At 45.6% G+C, this 19,641-nt stretch overlaps 1 protein-coding gene across 9 annotated transcripts in view; it reads right to left on the bottom strand.

Moving 5' to 3' along the window:
• LOC306648085 (uncharacterized protein) overlaps positions 1-14,343 on the bottom strand; it is a 37,401-nt gene extending 23,058 nt beyond the window's left edge. For 4 of the 9 annotated variants that reach the window (XM_079117813.1, XM_079117815.1, XM_079117814.1 and 1 more), the window contains exons 1-3: positions 11,790-13,689; positions 5,716-5,842; positions 5,466-5,561 (exon numbers count right to left, since the gene is read on the bottom strand). Coding sequence is in view for 5 of the 9 variants with exons in the window: in XM_079117809.1 (XP_078973935.1) it covers positions 2,041-3,560; positions 5,466-5,561; positions 5,716-5,842; positions 11,790-11,849 (1,803 nt within the window). In the remaining 4 variants the exon portion in view is untranslated. The other 5 variants (XM_079117809.1, XM_079117810.1, XM_079117811.1 and 2 more) reach the window with 5 other exon arrangements.
• Between the last annotated feature and the right edge of the window lie 5,298 nt (positions 14,344-19,641).

Here is a 19,641-nt window from a genome sequence, read left to right as displayed (position 1 = left end):
CTTTCCTTCTGCTGTTGGAGGCATGGAATCCAGGGGATGGGGGCCTTATCCAAAATTGTATGGCATGTGAATTATTTCTCAACAAAGCTACTACCAAGAATTCCTCCCACAGCCTCTCACTCACTGTGACCCAGTTCTCCCTCAACACTCAAACGTCCTGTGAGGACTGTGAGGCTCTCAGTGTGCCCTCTGGGCCTGTTCCCTCTGCGTCTCCCCGGCCCTCTGCCTCCAAAGCCCCTTAGTGCTGAGGAATAAGACACCCACACCCAGCATCCCAGCACCTTCATTAACCCCTCTCATTATGGCACGTGTCTGCTTGTCAAATAGCAGTCAAGCTTTTGTTTTCTCCCACTCATCTGTGAGGGTACTGTTTTTTGTCCATCTTGTACCCCAGCACCTAAAACCATGCCTGGCACATGAGTAAATGCTCAATTAACATCAACTGAATGATTACTAATTCCCAACACATACTACATTCCTCACTGCAATCACAAATCTATAGATAGGTGGACTCAGGATCATCGATTTTAAAAAATTGGGATTTATATTGTAATATCAATGAATCTACATACTAGGGGAGAAATATCAAGACCCACTTGTATATTTCCGCATAGAAGCAACAGAAGCATATCCAGCCTTCCAACTTTTTTTTTTTTTTTGTGGCACTGGGGAGTGAGCCCAGAGGTGCTCTCTGTTGAGCTACATCCCAACCCTTTTGAGGATCTCGAACTTGAGGTCCTCCTGCCTTGGCCTCCCAAGGCACTGGAATTATAGGTATGCACCACTGCTCCCAGCAGCTTTTTACTACTTTAGAAATAAGTTTAAAATCTATGTTCAAATTTAATTGTTTGGATATGTCTTGTCAACCTCAGGAACAAGACGGGAAGTTTCAGTGCAGTGTTTTTTGTTGTTTTGGTACTGGGGTGCTTAGCCACCAAGCCACATCCTCAGCCCTTTTTAGTTTTTATTTTGAGACAGGGTCTTGCTAAGTTTCTTAGGACCTCGATAAATTGCTGAGGTTGGCCTCAAATGTGCAATCCTCCTGCCTCACCTTCCATAGCCACTGGGCTTACAGGTGTGCACTATGGAGTTACTGTAGTATTTCAATGCTCCAGAGCAATTGAAAATACTCCAGAACTTGTCTGTACCACTATGTGTGTGTTAAACTGCCCTTTTCCATTTCTTTCATGGCTACTAACCTATTTAAGCTTCCTAGCTCCGTTTTGCTAACACTATCCCCTGGCTAGTCCGATGTGCTTCCAGAAGCTTCTGTTATAACTGGCTTATTCTCTAAGTGTCAGGTGAGGAAAGAGTTCCTGTGCTGCTGCCTGTACTTGACATTCTTACAGGAGGGTGAGCCACTATGTTACCTATGCATCAAAACCTTTTGATTCCGAGCTTGATCATGACTCACAGGGAGGGTGGGGTCTCCAATCTGCTGCACAGCTGCAGGCATCTTGTCTCGACCTGCTGGTTCTCTTGTCTGAAAATGGTTGTAAGGAAGCCCTAACCTAAATGACTAGTATTTATGTAGCACCAAATATATGTCAGGACTGAGTGCAAACCTGGAAACAGATGACCTTATATATTTCAAAGAAAGTATTTTAAACGGAAAAGAAACATGAGTATGTATTTTTAATTTAAAAGACTGAGCTGGAAAAAAATGACATTGTGTAGTGGACTGTAATGAATGGGCATGGACTGGGAAATGGCAGTCTAGAGGCATTTAGAAGACCGGCTCCACAGGCCGGTCAGGGGAGTAAGGAGGGCGGGGCTGAGGCCGCGACTCCAGAATGCACGCCCTGCGGGAAGGCCCCCCCACACGCGGTGCACTCATAGGGTCTCTCTCCAGGGTGGACTCTCTGATGCAGAGTCAGATGGGCGGTCTGGCTGAAGGCTTTGCTGCATTCCTTACACTCGTAAGGCTTCTCTCCCGTGTGGACTCTCTGATGTAGAGTCACGGATTTACGAAGGCTAAAGGCTTTCCCACAAACATCACACTGTAAGGTTCCTCGCCGGTGTGACATCGCCCGTGACAGATCAGGGATGTCCTCTGTCTGAATGCCTTCCCACACTCCAGGCACACGGAGGGCCTTTTGCCAGTGTGTAGTCTCTGGTGCTGAACAAGACAGGAGCCATCGCTGGAGGCCTTCCCACACTGCACACACTCACACTCAAAAAGCTTCTCTCCGGTGCGCACCCTCTGGTGCTGAGGGAGGTGTGCGCCCTGACCGAAGGCCTTGCGCACGCCCGGCACTCGTGAGGGCTCTCGCCGCTGTGCACCTTCCGATGCTGCCGCAGGTGCGCCTGCTGGCTGAAGGCCTTGCCGCAGTCCTGGCAGGCGTACGGCTTCTCGCCAGTATGAATCCTCTGGTGGTGGGCGAGGTGGGTGCTCTGCCGGAAGGCCTTCCCGCACTCCTCACATTCGTAGGGCTTCTCTCCCGTGTGCACCCTCTGGTGCAGCGTCAGCGAGCCGCGGTGGCTGAAGGCTTTCCCGCAGGCGGCACACTCGTAGGGCTTCTCTCCTGTGTGAGTTCTCTGATGCACGGTCAAGGACGAGCTGTGACTGAAAGCCTTCCCGCACGCGCTGCACCCGTAAGGCCTCTCTCCGGTGTGGACTCTCCTGTGCTGGACGAGCCCTATGTGATCTGTGAAGGCCTTCCCACAGTCAACGCAGTTGAAGGGCCTCTCTCCAGTGTGGTAGTACCGCCGGTGGCGCACCAGGGAAGCGTTCTGCCGGAAGGCTTTCCCACAGTCGACGCACTGGTAGGGCCTCTTCCCAGAGTGGATCCTCCGGTGGTGAGCCAGAGAGGAACAGTCCCCGAAGGCCTTCCCACACTCCACACACTCAAAGGGCTTCTCTCCTGTGTGCACCCTCTGGTGCTGAGCCAGGTGAGCGAGCTGGCTGAAGGCCTTGCCGCACGCCTTGCACAGGTACGGCTTTTCTCCCGTGTGCACTCTCTGGTGCTGCGTAAGATGAGCGTTCTGGCTGAAGGCCTTCCCACATTCGGCACACTCAAAGGGCCTCTCGCCCGTGTGAACTCTCTGGTGCTGGGCAAGGTGGGCACTCTGGCTGAAGGCCTTCCCACATTCAGCACACTCATAGGGTCTCTCTCCAGTATGAATTCTTTGATGAAGTGTAAGAGTCGAAATTTTGGTGAACGTTTTCTCACAGTCATTACATTTCAAAAGTTTCTTTTCTCCACAGACTTGCTTGTGTTTTTTTAGAACTGAATGGGTTTTCTTATCTCTATCAAAATCATACATTCTCTCCCCCAAGGGAAGAATCTGTGTTATGTAAGACATCGTGTTCAGATGGAACCCTGTCCTGGATATTGTAGAATGGTCTCTTTCCTCAACAAGGGTGTCTTGCCTAGGACAGGTCCCCCGACCTACCAGCTGTCTCTTCAGCAGGTCTCCACTCTTCCAGTCCTCCCCTAACGTGGGGCACTCAAGGCCACAGCTGCTAGGTCTTCCCATTCCTGCTGCCTGGGATAATTTCTCCTCACATCTGTCCAGATCTGGAGATGATTCCTTAGTCACCCACATACACTCCAGGTCTGAAAGGTATTAAGAAAACACACATGTCCTTTATTCGATGCTAGCAGAATGGAAACTTCCAAAATGAAACCATGTGAATCAACCATGCCCACAAGAAGTACATACTTCTGATATTTGTTAAACAAGATGAGACGACATTCCCAGCACTGCTGGAATAAACCCTCTTTGGTCATGGTACATTACAGTGTTTGACCTTTTATTCAAGATTTTACAACAATATTATAATTGGAATTTGAGATTTCCTTTTTCTGACGCTATTTTGGTAGATTCCAGCATCAAATGTTATGCTGTTTTCAATTTTTTTTTAAGTTTTTCTTTTTACTTTCTATCCTGAATATTTTAAATGATGGTGATACTTTTCCTTAAGGGTTTCTTAGGATAGATGTATAAAACTGTCTCAGGTTGTGCCTTCTTTCCTTGGGACAGGCAATTCACTGACTACGTCCCACACTTTGCTGATGGAAGCTGGTCTGTTTCAATGTTCTTTCTCTGTGGAGTCAGCTGTGTACTTTATACTCTCCTAGAACATTATTCATTTCATCCAGGTTTTCAAATTAGAGTGTTGAGGAAAACGGATTCATATTATTGTTTTAAGTCCTTATATATTTATAAGTTTTGTGTTTTCAATCATTTGCCCTGACAGTTTTTATATTTCACTGGTTTTCTGGCACATATTTATTTTCATCAGATCTGTTTTATGATCATTCATTCCCACTTTTATCTTTAGAAGTACAAGTCACTTATGTAACTTAGTCTGGTTTTCATTAGATTCATTGTGTTCTTGTTCTACTACCTTGAATTTGATGTTTATTTAATTACTTATCAATTAATGTACATAGTTATGGCCACAAGTGACCTGCTAACAATCCCCTTCTTGAAACTATGAGAACGGAAAGCAGGAAAAGGCCACACAACAGGCCACAGAATAAACTGTGACCTTCCCCTCCAAAGGTCTTTTGTTTTTGTTTTTGGCTGTAATGTATGTTTGTTTCATACCAGGGATTGGACCCCAGGGCACATAACCACTGAGCCACAGCCCCAGTCCTTTCTGTTCTTTATTTTGAGACAGGGTCTCACTAAGTTGCTGAGGCTGGCTTTGAACTTGCAATCCTCCTGCCTCAGCCTCCCAAGTCACTGGGGTTACAGGTGTGCACCACTGTGCCCTGCTTCTGGTAAGTATTTGTAGTCTTTTATCTAGTTTTCTAAACCAGAAAAACTGCTCTAACACAAAGTGAAGAAATAAAAAGTTTTCTGAAGAAAACAGTCCCAAATGCCAGTCAGTGAAAGTGGGAAAGGAAGGGACATATGGGAAGAGTCAACACTCATGAACTAACCCATTCATCTTCCACAGGAGTGTCAAGGGAAATGTTCTGACCTTCAACTAGATGAATATTAAAATACAGATAAAAAAATGTACAGACAAAGAGGTAACAACTTAGAGAACTAAAAATTCTTCCAATCAAGAGGTAGGGTGGTATGAAGTGAAATAAGAAAAAAACAATAATAATAATAATAAACAAAATAAGAATAAATAATAAAAGAAACATCAAAGAAAAATAATTACAGGCAGAAGAACGACTACAGCTACAATATATGGTAACATAATAAACTCATCTTTTAAAGAAGGAAAATACTTAAAACAATTTTTTTAAAAAACTGAACATGAATTTGTCAAAGAATTTAGAAATGATAAGGGCAGGACGGTTACAACGGTAGGAGCACAACTAGGTAAACATCAATGGAACCCAAGTCCAGAGACCCTGGTGCACACAGAGTCAGCGGGGAAGAGAGGAGCGCTCAAAGCACGTATCACTAGCTCCACCTTGGGAGGGGTGTGAGAGGGTCTTCCCAGGGCACGCCAGAGGCCCTCTGGACAGACCTGCCCTGGCGCCGCCCACACTCACCTGGGCCCAGGCCCCTGGCTCCTTCTCCTTGTGCCATCCAGGGCTCCTGCTCCTGCTCCAGGAAGGAGATCACGTCTGGTTTAGAAATGCAAAGACCTGCACATAAGATACGAAGATTGGCTACACCGTGGAGATCAAGAGCTGCGAGCCTGGATGGAAGGTCCTCAAGAAGGGGCACTGAAGGAACAGGCTGACAGAAGGCGTGGGGGCTGCCGAGCACTGGGCCGTGGAAAGACAGTCTCATACTCACCCACTGAAACCAAGCTCCGGTAGTTCTCCAGCATCACCTTCCTGTAGAGACGCCTCTGGGCAGGGCTCAGCCACTCCCACTCATCCTGGGAGAAGTCTACGGCCACATCTGTGAAAGTCACCAAGCTCTAAAATGACACAAACACGGTCCTGCTCAATCGGTGCTCACCCCCACCATGTGGCCCTACGGCAAATGGCTGTGCTGTTCCCACTAGGGGGTAAAAACATTCTAAGTGGTGGCATCAAGGTTCCAGATGACCAGGTCAGGAAGTTACCTAGTCATATTTGTAGGTTGGGAGACAATGAGAACTGCTCTCCAGTCTTCATTCACAATTCTGTGGTGGTGAAAGTGTCTCACAATAGTGTGCATGAGACTCTCAGTAAGAGGTAACCAAGTGCTAGAAGCGGGTCTACTCTCCACAGGGAGAAACTAAAGAGCCCTGGGACTGTGCAGGAGTTCCAAGGAAGGGTGGTGAACATGATTTCAATCTCCACAATGTTGTCTAAGAAATCTTAGTGTTCTTGAGATGTTAAGAAGCTTGCCTAGAAAATGAAAGAAAAAGCACCTACCAATATTCTTTTCAGATAAAAATATACTTGCACTAGGAGAGAGGAACACATCTGGGAAGCTGTCTTCTCATAATCTGCTAAAAAGGTCAAGAGAGACCAGGTGGCCAAGCCTCGCTGAGCAGCCTGCTTGGTCACAGGGCTGCACTGGCAGGGGCAGGAATCCACCATGTGGCTGCGCACAGGTTTCTCCTTTCTTTTGTGATTTGCTTGTATCAACATGTAAGTTAAGAGTTTTAAATACCAGTTTTGAGTGAGACCCGAATTCAGACTCCAAAGAATTCAGGCTCTGGCACTGACTAGCTGGGTGATCTTGGCCAAGTTAATTAACTCCCCTGGGTCTCCATTTTCCCATCTGAAAAAATGACCATGATTTTAGTACTCACCTCATGGAAGTATTGTGAAAATTAAATGAAAAACAGATATAAAGTGCCTAGTACAAGGTAATCACTCAAAATTGTAACCTGTGATCATGGTAAAAAGAGGAAGGAGGCAGAAAGGAGGCCAAGGAGAACAGGCGCAGCTTCTGGTTCGACACTAGTAAAGTTCTGAGACTTTTTCCCCTGCATGGAGAGTAAGAGCCAGACACAGCCTCCGAGTCCAAACCACCGAGGCTCAGGCACTGCTAAGCAGGCCTCGCCTCTTCGTTTTCCTGACCACTGACGTGCTCACCAGGGCTCAGAACGGGCAGCTGTGTTTCCGCATAGTATCTACCATTTCCACTGCACGTCCTCGTTCCACAGGTTCCAAAGCCCCTCCAGCAGAGGATCTGTCTGAATGAGTCTTTGGAATTCTAGCAATGATTCTCTTGCATTTCCTCCCTATGAGAACCTATTCACATTCTATCCCAGAGGTTATTTCACAGGACCTGGAATTCTGGGTTGCCAGTTCTTTGGGTGCCTGTAAAAACTTGCATACATGCCCGTGGCTTCCACAGCTTCTGAAAAGAAGTTGCAACCACTCAAATAACTTCTGACCTGCATGTTACACACTGTTCTCCCCTGGCCGTTTCTTGAGATTTCTTTTTGTCTTCAAACACTGTTTCCAGCAGTGTTTTCTGAAGCTCCCGGGCAGGGATTCCTTTGAGTGTGCTGCAGTTTGCTGAGCTTGATGGTCCACAGGTTAATAACTTTCACCAAAGCCGAAAAATTCTCAGTTACTGTTTCTTCAAATATTTTTCTCTACAATCCACTTTCTTCACCCCATTTGGGATTCCAATGGTACATATGTCAGACTTTTGGTATCACCCCAAGGGCTCCGAGGCTCAGTTCACTCTTTTTCCTCTCTGTTGTTCACATTAGACAATTTCTGTTCACCTTCAAGTTCGCCAACTCTCTTCTCCATCACCTACATTCTCCCTTTAAGCACACCCAGTAAGTCTAATTTTGATTAGTATATTTTTCATCTCTTATTTACACTTTCCATTTCTTCCCTGAGACGTTTGATCTTTCCATTTGTTTCAAGAATGTTCGCTCTTATTTGTTAGAATATTTTATAATAGCTGCTTTAAAATATTTACCAGATTACACTGATGTCAGTATCTGCTGCCTTTTCTCATTTGAATTAAGATTTCCCTGTCTTTTGGTAAGCTGCGTAATTCAAAATGGGAGGCTGGACATTTCAGATATGATGCTATAAGACTGTTTTTTTTTTTTAAATACTGTAAAGAATGTTGACATTTTGGTTAAAAGTTCCAACCAACCTTCTCTAGGTTTGTGTTTCAACATCAGTTCAACTTATACATATATGTGTGCTGTGTACATGAAAAACTCAGTTCTTGAACAATAATCAAATGATGCCTTGTTCATATAGTGTTTACCATATGCTGAGTACTTTTCTAAACACTGGCAACATATTAACTCATTAATTCTCACAAGAGTTGTATGATTAGATACAATTACTATTCCCATTTTACACTTCAGAACATTGAAATTAAGGTGATACACTTAGCATTTAGTGGAGCTAGAATTTGTACTCAGGAAGTCTGGTTCCAGAGTTCACATTACAAACTTTTATGCCAGTCTTAAAATATCTTTCCCTGACAATGAACAACAATGTTGTTGTTTAAAATATTTAGCTGGGCACAGTGGCACACTCCTATAATTCCTGTGACTCAGGATGCTCAGGCAGGAGGATCACAAGTTTGAGGACAGCCTCAGAAACTCAGCAACACTCTGACTCTGAATAAAAACTATAAAGACTAGGATGTGGCTCAGTGGTAACAGTGCCCAGTTCAATCCCCAGTACTGCAAAATAAATAAAAGAAGGGAGAGAGGGAGGAAGGGAAGGAGGAAGGGAAAGAAGGAAGGAAGAATTGATTGATTTAAAAGTTCCAAGAAACAAGTCCCAATGGCAGTACACCTCTTGGAGTACTGTATCTAAGAAAAAGTGTCATGCTATTTCCAAGAGTTGCTCATAATATTTTTGCTATAAAATTAAAATAATTTGGAATAGTTCAAATTATTTTTATTTTTATTTGATTGATTTTCTAAGTTTACATATTAAATTTGATGATTTATTGTAATAATCAATTTGTCTGAAATTAAACTAAAGAAACCAAAAGGAAAAGACAGTAAAAAAGATCAAGATGCAAGAACACTTTTGGTCAAAATCTCCCTTACAACGTCACCAGGTTGAATTTGAAGATGCCATGGAGATCAAATTAGTCAGAAGGATGGGAAGAGCAAAGGAATTGCTTATACTGAATTTAAGACAGAAGCTGACACAGAAGAAACCTTTGAAGACAGGGAATAGAGATGGATGGGCAACCTGTTTTCCTCTACTACACTGGAGAGAAAGGTTGAAATCAAGACTACAGAGGTGGAAAAAACAGCACTTGGAGTGGTGAATCAAAAACTCTGGTTTTATGCAACTTCTCTTACAATGCATCAGAAGAAACTCTTCAGAAGTATTTGAGAAGGAAACCTTTATCAAAGTACCCCAGAACCAAAACAGCAGGTCTAAAGGGTATGCATTTATAGAGTTTGCTTCATGTGAAGATGAAACAGAAGCTTTAACTTCCTGCAATAAAGGGGAAATTGAGGGCAGAGCAATCAAGCTGGAGTTGCAAGGACCTGGGGAGCACCTAGTGCAGGAAGCCAGCCCCTGGACATTCTGTCAAAGGTCTGCCTGAGGACACCACCCATGAAGCTCTAAAGGACCCACCTGACGGCTCTGTTCATGCAAGGACAGTCACTGACAGGAACCAGGTCCTCCAAAGAGTTTGGTTTTGTAGACTTCAAAACAGAACAAAGACTTCTCCAGTGAGGGAGCTGCCAAAGCTGCCAAAGAGGCTGCGGAAGATGGCAAGACTGATGGAATCAGTCACCTTGGACTGGGCCAAGCCTAAAGGGGAAGGTGTCCTTGGGGGTTGTGGTGGAGGCAGAGGCGGCTTTGGAGGCAGGGTGGTGGCCGAGAAGGCAGAGGGGGAAGGGGAGACCACAAGAAACGACAAAGTTTGAATAGTTTCTTCTTCCCTGTCTTTCCCCACTCCATTTGAGAGAAAGGACTCTGGGGGGCTGGGGAGATAGCTCAGTTGGTAGAGTGCTTATCTCACAAGCACAAGGCCCGGGTTCAATCCCCAGCACCACAAAAAAAAAAAAAAAAAAAAAAAAAAAAAGAAAGAAAGAAAGAAAGGACTCTTGGATTTTTAACTCTGCTACCTGTTCAATGCCAGAGCCTTCTGAGACATTCCATGACAGTACACAGTCCTGTGACCTATCTGGAAATCCACACAGATGACATTTCAAAGGAGAAACCCAACTTTTTAAAGAAATAAGTGATAGAGCTAACCCTTATCTGTAAATTTTAAATTTATATTGTTTCATCCCATGTACAAAACTGGTTTTTTTTTAGGTGAGGGAAGGAAGAATATCAGAATGAGACAAACATCATTACCCTATGTACATGTATGATTACACAAATTGTGTGACTCTACTTCATGTACAACCAGAGAAACAACAGTTGTACCTCATTTGTGTACAATGAATCAACAACAAAAACACACAAGAAAAAACCTTTTTTTTCTATAAATAGTTTTTTGTTTTGTTTTGTTTTGCAATGGGAGATTGTAAAGGAAAGCAGAATGTTTTATGATTTTTTTGCTTCAGTGACTTTAGGACAAATTTAAAGTCCTACACTCTGGTGCAAAAATCATAAAAAAAATATATATATATATATAATAATCAATTTGCTGATGAAACTATCAGTTTACTCAGAATATGAATTAAGCTTAACCTTGTATTATTAGTCATAAAAATGTTACTATTGAAAATAATATTTGGGCTGGGTTTGTGGCTCAGTGGTAGAGCACTTGCCTAGCATGTCTTAGACACTGGGTTTGATCCTCAGCCCCACATAAAAATACCTCAAATAAAGGCCATCTACAGCTAAAGTAAGTTTGAGAAACTCCAATCCACAAACCATAACAAAACTAGAAATTTGGTCAAAGAAAATCATCAGATATGAGAGCAAAACTTCAACCACAAAGATGATCACTGTAACACAACTGAACAGCAAAATGCTGACCACAACTGACCTATGGAACAACAACCAGCTGTTTAAGTAGATTATGGTGTTCACCCTGAAGAGAAAAAAAAGGACGCAGAACGTTCCCTGGCACAATCCAGACTGCATTGTGGGAGGGAAATCGCTGCATCCCACCTGTGATGGCAGATTTCCTCTGCTACTTCAAGATGGGACTGAGGAATCACTTCCTCTACCAGGTCCTCCCAACACTTGCCCCTCGGCAGTGAGCAGAGCTGCACAGGTCACACCCCACACAAGGATCCCTCAGCAAGTAGGCGAGAGCCAGAGCAGGAAGAGCCCTCTTACCAGAGGGCGATCTTCGCCAGTCCAAGGGAGGGCGCACCTTTCCTGCCAGTTCTCCTGGAAGCACGGTGGGGACTATCAGTGGCCCTCCCCACCACTCCACAGTGAGTCTACTCTGCCCACAACATTTATCACATCGTATGTGTTTGCTGCCTTTCCATTTCTCTAAGAGACTGCCAGCTCTCAGAGAGCCACGATGGAGATTTAGGACGCAGCACAGAGTGGCTCTTACAACTTTCCGCTACGACTGTCCTTCTGCAGAAAGACCTGACTACAGTGGAAGGTCTCAGGGTGAGTCATTTCTTGAGTAAATAAAGAAATAAACACCAAGTAGGAAGAAGAGGAAGAACCTCTGAAAGGCCACGGGACCCTTTGACTCTCTCTCTGAAGTCCCAGCATTCATCAGAAATGGAGGAAACGGGAAACCGGCCCCAGGGTGTGACCCAGTGTTTTTTTGGGTTTTCTCTTCTTTTATTTTCTGAGACAAGGCCTCTCTAAGTTGTTCAGGCTGGCCTTGATCTTGCCATCCTTCTGCCTCAGCCGCCTGAGTCACTGGGACTGTAGGTGTATGCCACCATGCCCGCCTGGAACTCTCAAATAGACAATTTTCAGAAGAAAACAAACTACAGAAGCGGGAAAAGCATGACTTTAGTGGGGAGAGAGGGAACATGCACTCACCAGGGACATGGCTTTAACAAGTTCCATTCCTGTCACCTCCACCTCTCGCTGGCTTTTCATGTGGAGAAGGGCCTTGCCTCATGGGCACAGAGCTGAAGGAGGAGAGAGTCGTGAGACCTCGAGGCACCAGGAATCAGAGTGGAAACCCTCCCGAGCCTTCAGCCTTGTTTGCTTTTGCCCCTACCCCACTCTACCCCGAGACCAGATACCACTGGAAGACCTGTAACCTACAGCTAGGTTCCCCTCTGCTCTGGGTTTTCAGGGTGAACAGCCAGGCCCGGTTCCCTGTCTCTCTCTCTCTCTCAGCCACCGACCATTCACAGAGATGTATGAGGTATGCTGCTTATGTTAATCATCTCTTTTAATCTCCACAATCACCAAAGTAGAAGATATTGTCACCATTTTACAAATGAAATCTCTGGGCAAGTGAGGGCTTTTGTGTAAGTCATACAGCTCATAATTAATAAAAATTAGCACTAACCTAGGGTCTACCTGACTCCACCACACAAATGAATTGCTTGACACCAGAAAATATGCCCTCTGTGCAAGAAGCCAGGATCTGTAGATTCAATATGAAGAATTCCTTGGAGAACACCATTGTTCCCAGAGAGGCCTTACCTTTTGATACAACAAAAAGTCCTTGACTGCAGATAACTGTGCCAACAAAACTGTCGTGAGACCTAAGTTTTTGTTTTGCTTTTGTGACAAACTGCAGTTTTGATGAAGTTCCTTGACGACCCTAATCCATTATTTTAATCAGGAAGAGTACAGTATCTGAATGAATTCTGGCTTCTTTCCCCCAAATTCCATTGTCTTCTCAAAGGATATTATAATGATGGTAAGAAAGAACTCTGAGAACCATAAACTTTAATACAACTCCAAACTCAGTGGAAGTTTGAGGATCTGAACTCTTAATGTTATATGCAGTCTCAAGAGTTGTTTCTTCAGTTGTCAAAGGTGGTTAGGAATATCTACCACAGACAGTTATTAAGGGACTACATGAGAGCCAGTACAGAAGGGGCTCTGGAGGGCCTGGGGTACAACTCAGGGGAAGAGCAGGTGCTAGCATGTGCAAGCCCTGGGTTCAAACCCCTGCACCACAGAAGGAAAAAAGTCCTAGAAGGGGCTCTGGAATCAGCCTGTCCTGGATCTGAATCCCAGTTCTTCTACTTATTAGTGATTACTTATCTTCCCGCTGCTTCAGCATCCTCATCTATAAGAAGACAAGGTAGTTCCTACTTCATAAAGTTGTAAGGTTTGCTGTTAACACTCCCAGAGGTCTTCAACAAGGTCTGGCACAGAAAGCACTCATTAAAGATTTGCTATTCTAACTGCACACAGGAAAGCAAGCAAAGAATAGTATGGCTAGGTATGGCTAGGAGCAGCAATTTGTTCCCCTCTCTCTTTAATTACCAGGAGACAGTGACAGAGAGAAGTAAGAGAAGTTTGAACCATGGGGATATTCTCTTGCACTGACTAGGTGACTAAGCCATAGAAAAGATGGAACTGTTCCACATTTCTAGGCGAAGCTGTGACTCTTCGGTACCTCCCGAGTCCAATTCCATGGGGATAGATGGGACAAGGATCCCATGAGTAGAAACCTAATGGTGAGGTCGTTAAAGAGCGGCAGAGGACCCAGCAGTCATGCTGTAGTGGAGGGTACTCTCTCCCCCGGGTCCAGGGACTGACGCGGGCGGGGGACCTGGTTCAATGACTTCGGCGAGTCAAGGCCCCCTTCTGAACTCGCTCCACGCTCTGGACCACAGTGACACATCAACTCTTTGGACTCGGGCATCCACCAGCGCTGAGGCCAGGGACATCGTCCACCAGCACTTGCCCCCAAAGGACAGCACCCAGGCCTCAATTTCCACTCTTCCGGGCGCCCCACCCCATCCGTCCCGCTCACCTCCAGCGAGGGCCCAAGTCTCCCCTGAGTGGGGACGGTCCTGCGCCGCCCGCCGCCCCGCGGGCGAACCGGAGAGGTCGCCGCCGCGGCTCCTCGCGGGTCTTCCGCGGAGCCCCCGGCTGCGGTCCACACGGACCCGCAGGGGACCCGGGTGCCGCCTCCGGAACCCCTACCCACCGCTCACTCCTACAGCCAGCTGGACTCGCTCAGCGCCGGCTCCGGCGACTTCCGGTCCCCGTCGGAAGTGGGCGTGCCCGGCCGCAAGGGACCCTGGGAAGTGTGGCCTCGGCGGCGGCGGCCGGAAGCGAGGCGGCGGAGCGCCGGCACGCTGGCTCGGGTGGGGAATTGTGTTGGGACCGGTAGAGGGGTCGTGCCCCTCGGCCGGGGCCAGAACACAGTCGCCCGCTGGACGCGCCAGGACCGCGGCCTCCCTCACCCGGCGGGCGGCGACCAGGGCCCTCGGGGAGCTGGACGCCCGGTTCGCGCGCTTGTGGCTTCCGTGCGCCAGCGAGCCGTTTTATCGCAGGGCCCCCAGTCATTGTGCCCTGACACGCGCTATCATCCTCCTACGGCATTTTATTTCTGCTAGAATGAGAGTCCCACGAAGGCACAAAGCTTCAGTCCCCTTCAGGATTACATTTTCATTGACTAGAGTGTTCGGTGCATAGTAGGTGTTCAGTTTTTAAAAATCACCTAATTTAGCATTAGCCATCTAACTATGGCAGCACGTTAAGGGCTGAACGTGTCCTCCCCAAATCCCCATGTTGAAGCCCTAACCTCCAGTGTGATATTAGAAGGTGGCCCTTACGGCCAGGCCTGGAGACCTAATCAAGGCATTTCCAGACATTCGCCTGGCCAAATGTCAGGACTGTTGGACCAGTGTGATTCCATTGTGTTGGCAGATGTGCAGATAGCTTGCTCTTTTTTTTTTTCCCCAAAGGCTGGCACATGAGAGAAATTGTACATAAAAAGTACCTGTGCCTTATAAGCACCTGGCGCTATTTAGATGACAAGATTCTTGACTCTGAGCTGAGGCTGTGATGCGGTCACTCTGGAAGAGGGCAGAATGTGTTGGGCAGCTGTTCCCTTGGTTCCCAGCAATTTCTGCCGCTTCTTGCTCACACCCTTTTAGTAGTTCCTCTCCCTGAAAATGGGCTGCACTTGGTGATTCTTTCCAGTCAAGCAAATACAAAGATGAGGGGTTGCCACTTCTAATATCGAGTTACAGAAAGACCCCAGGTTACATCTGGGGCACCTCCTGCTCAGTCACTTTCAAGGACACCGTGTGCCATATTATGAGCTGCCTTGTAGAGTCCCTTGTCATTGGGAATCAAGGTCTGCCAACAAGTATGAGAGTTTGGGAGCAGATTCTCCTCTAATGAAGCCTTCAGATAACTGCATCACTGGCCAACAGCATGGCCACAGCCTTGGAAAGGATCAAGGACTAGAGTTCCAGCTAAGCTATGCTGGACTCCCTAGGTGAAAGCATTGTGATGATAAACAGCTCCTTAAACCACTAAGGGGTGATCTTTTTTAGAGTAGGCAACACCATCACAGCTCTTATTCCATGATTTGATGTTAAAAAGAACATCAGTTGCAAAGATATCATTTTGATTGTAATTACAGTGACTGCTCTTACAATTAAAGCCCAAATATCAATGCCTTACCACAGTATAAATTTTTTCTCACATGGTAATCCATTGCTGGGGTTCTGGGTGAGCAGGGGTTCTCCTCCAAATTGTGATTTAGACACAGAGGTCTTTTAGCTTTGTCATTACATAAGATAAAGATCCTCCCAGTTGGACAGTACATCCTGTTTTTAGTAACCAAGCCGCAGGTGACATATCATTTCTGTTCCCAGAAAGAAAATTCACAGCCACGACTGGAAGCGAGTGAGGCCATGCCAGGCAGTCCCAACCCAGAGCTGAGTCCAGACAGTAAAACAGGAAGCACGAACTTGTGATCACCTAGTCACATCACAGGAGCCATCAGCAAAAACACACCTGGGACCTCCATGCATCTGCTGCAAGGTGCTCTCAGGTAAGGAGTCCTCCACAAGCCTTCACTCTGCATAAGCCCAGCTCTTGTACAAGTGCCAAGTCCCACTGCATTGACTTTTTTTTTTTTTTTTTTTTTTTTTGGCAGTGCTGGGGATGGAACCCAGGGCCTTGTGTGAGTCAGTCAAGCACTCTACCAACTGAGGTGTATCCCCAGCCCATACCAGTAACTTTCAAGTTCATGTGAGACTAGATGCCATGCCATGGAGTGGTTTATTTCCCCTGCTGGGCCTTGAACCCAGGGTCTCACATATGCTGAATGGAGGGTAAATACCAGAAATCAAAATCTTCTGGAGTTGAGGGTTTATCGTGACCATTTCACCATCTTCTCACAGTTAACTGCCTCCTTATAATCCAGCCACTCACAAGGGAAGACTCCACATCCAAAGTAGACAGTTTCACATTCTGGTGCTTCTTCACCCTGGTAACAGGGAGGCTGCTGGCCCCAATGCAACCTTGACATTCACGATTAGGGTGTGGACAGAATGGCCACTCCAGCAAGGTAAAGCCCTGAAGTCCTTCAGGTCTTTAATATTGTGCAAAGTAATTCATAACTCTAAGTACATTTTGAAAAATGATCCCTAGATTTTTGATGGTATGGTACAGGAGAGTATATCTGGATGAGATTAATTTTTTTCTGTATTCCAAATCACAAGTCATATTAAATTCTGGGTTTTGGCTACCAGCCAAGCAATAATTGTTTAGGGACAGTTAAGTTTTCAGTCAAAAGGGAGGTAAGTAGAATCAGCAAGCAGGTTTCTTAAGGACGGGGAGGTTAAGATTTGTGAGTCATTCTTGATAGCCTTATTGCATGATGCGCTGGAAATGTTACCGGGAATTCAGTGATCACAGCTCAGCACCCAAGGCACCTGCTGCAGGTCTGGTTTTCAGAGAGGAACCGTGGTTGGAAGCAGTAAGAGACGTTTCCCAGCACAGACACAAAGATCTGGCTTCGATTCCTTGTTCATGGTCAAGATCAAGTGGCCTTCTGCTGTGACCTGTGATCACCTGACTTCATCATGAACAGGTATCACACGCTTTTGGAAGCAACACTCCTCACACCACCTTCAGCTTTGGGTAGGTGCTTTCCAGTCCCTAACGCACAATGAGGTTTTTTTTTAAGTACTTTTTTTAGTTGTTGATGGACCTTTATTTTTTATTGTCTTTATATGCGGTGCTGAGAACCGAACTCGGTGCCTCACACCTGCGAGACAAGTGCTTTACCACTGAGCCACAGCCCAGCCCCAGATGAACTTATGATTCTACTGTATCAGAAATAACCTTTCCCACTGGGGGGGGGGGGGGGAGTGGCAGTGCCTGAATCCCAGGGACTCGGGATGCAGAGATTGAAGGATCACAAGTTCAAGAGCAGCCTGGGAAACGTAGTGAGACCCTCAGTAACTCAGCAAGACTGTGTCTCAAAACAAAAGGTCTGGGGATGTGGCTAGGCACAGTGGTGCGCACCTGTATTCCCAGCTACTTGGGGCCAAACCGGAGGATCACAACTTCAGGACCAGTCTTGGCAATTTAGCAAGACCCGTCTCAAACACATTTTTTAAAATAAGCCTTTCTAGTACAAAATGGGATTAGTAATTTCTGTCTCTTGATCTATACTCTACCTTTATTCCCTGGTAATCATTCTCTAGCATCAACTTCTGTATTAGCTAGCTTTCTTTGAGAACAAAAAAACCTGACTTTAATGTAAAATTAGAAATTAAATGTTAGAATACCAGATAGCTTACAGATTTAAAGAAGTGAAAAAACCAGATGTGAGAAAAGCAGGAATCATGTCAACAGGCCCCAGTGACAGACGCAGGAGTCTTTAGGTTGCTGCCAAAGGATGCTCAGTTCAACCCTTTTTGGCCCAGGAATGATAGCCACACACTAACGGCTGGCACAATAAGCACTCCAGCTAATGCTGATGACTGTGACTGAAAGCAGGCACTCATGTGGCCACAACGTTCATGAACCTTAGTGCTGGCCCTGCTCCTGTGCCATCCGTCTCCAAAGGCCAAGACATCTGGTCGGCCTGACCACAGATGTGTGTGGCAGCTCCCGGAACAACGACACTGGAGAGGAGGAGGGCTCAAAGAAGCTAGAAAGGGCAGGCGCGGAGGCAGGAGGATTCCAAGTTCCAGGTCAGCCTCAGCAACTTAGTGAGACCCTGTGCCAGAACATGGAGACATAGCTCAGTCAGAAGATCCATGGATTAAATTTTCAGTACCAGAAAAGAAAAAAGCCAGGAAAAAAGTGTGTTGAAGACAAAAACAGATTTCAGCATGTTACTGAATGTGAGTGTGTTCACATACACATGCTCCCACAGATCTACTCAATACCACGTTGGCTCTGACGATGAGATCAGTACATACGTAAGGTTCTGCAAATGACATTTCATCTAGTAACTGGACAATTCTACTGAAGCGTACATAGACCCTAAACTCTTCCTACCAACTGTAAACGACAGTATGTATTAAATATCAATTTAGTCAATATGCCGACCAGGACACAGAATTCCCATTTGTCACAACTTTTTAAATTCTGCCATAAACATTACATGTATTCCAATGAGATAAAATTCCTAGATCTGGAATGACTCTCAAAAGAAACACACACTTACAATGTTGATAGATCATACCACATTGCTATCTCACACTGATACCAGGATGGCATGTTACTCAAATTTTAGATTTTAATCCATCTAAAAGTCAAGAAAATTTATTTTCATTAGAACTTTCCTCTTTACTGAGGTGTGAGCATCGCAAAGCTTCTTTATTTACTGGAACGTGGCAGCTGTGACACACCTTTTTAGTATGTGCCACAAAGATCCCCTGTGACTTTTCATGTTGAATGGCACTTTTGCTAAGTGGCATATTTTAAATGAATTGCTTACATTTTCTGCCATTTGTTTTTTACACGATTCTAGTAACTTTCACCATAATGGAGTTCTAAATCATTACACAGGTCTGTTCTCTTCCTTCACAGCTTCTAGAAGACCCGCAAAGACGTCCTCTTTCCTGTGTCTTCCAGGACCAACATCCTGCTTGGTGAAGACGTCCTCTTTCCTGTGTCTTCTAGGACCAGCATCCTGCTTGGTGAAACATCCTCTTTCCTGTGTCTTCCAGGACCAGCATCCTGCTTGGTGAAGACGTCCTCTTTCCTGTGTCTTCCAGGACCAACATCCTGCTTGGTGAAGACGTCCTCTTTCCTGTGTCTTCCAGGACCAGCATCCTGCTTGGTGAAACATCCTCTTTCCTGTGTCTTCCAGGACCAGCATCCTGCTTGGTGAAGACATCCTCTTTCCTGTGTCTTCCAGGACCAGCATCCTGCTTGGTGAAGACGTCCTCTTTCCTGTGTCTTCCAGGACCAGCATCCTGCTTGGTGAAACATCCTCTTTCTTGTGTCTTCCAGGACCAGCATCCTGCTTGGTGAAGGCATCCTCTTTCCTTATGTGCCTTTTAGATCTATGTGCCCTACTTGATGAAGGTGTCCTTTTCTTTGTTTCTCCTACACATGAGTTCATATGACAGATGTTAAGTACAACTGTTTCACATTTATCTTAAGGAATGTACGTTCGTGGGCCGGGGAGATGGCTCAGTGGGTAGAGTGCTTGCCTTGCAAGCATGAGGCCCTGGGTTCAATCCCCAGCACCGCAAAAAAAAAAGAAAAAAAAAAAAGGAATGTACGTTCTTCTTTATGAAGGTTTCTTTTCTTTCTGCCTGTGATAATGACTTTATAGAGATATAAATACATCTCTCACATTTAAAGACTATATGTCCTACATTCTGAACACATCCTTTCATGTATGCCTGCCACAGTTTTATGGCAGCACCACATACCAAATCTCATATGTAAAAACTATTTAAGCCAATTTTGACATGCCAGTATCATA

Source organism: Sciurus vulgaris, assembly GCF_902686455.1.
Source record: "Sciurus vulgaris genome assembly, chromosome: 17".
NCBI classification, from domain to species: Eukaryota; Metazoa; Chordata; class Mammalia; order Rodentia; family Sciuridae; genus Sciurus; species Sciurus vulgaris.
Note: the sequence above shows the minus strand (reverse complement) of the source record. Positions and strands in the feature narration are given on the sequence as shown.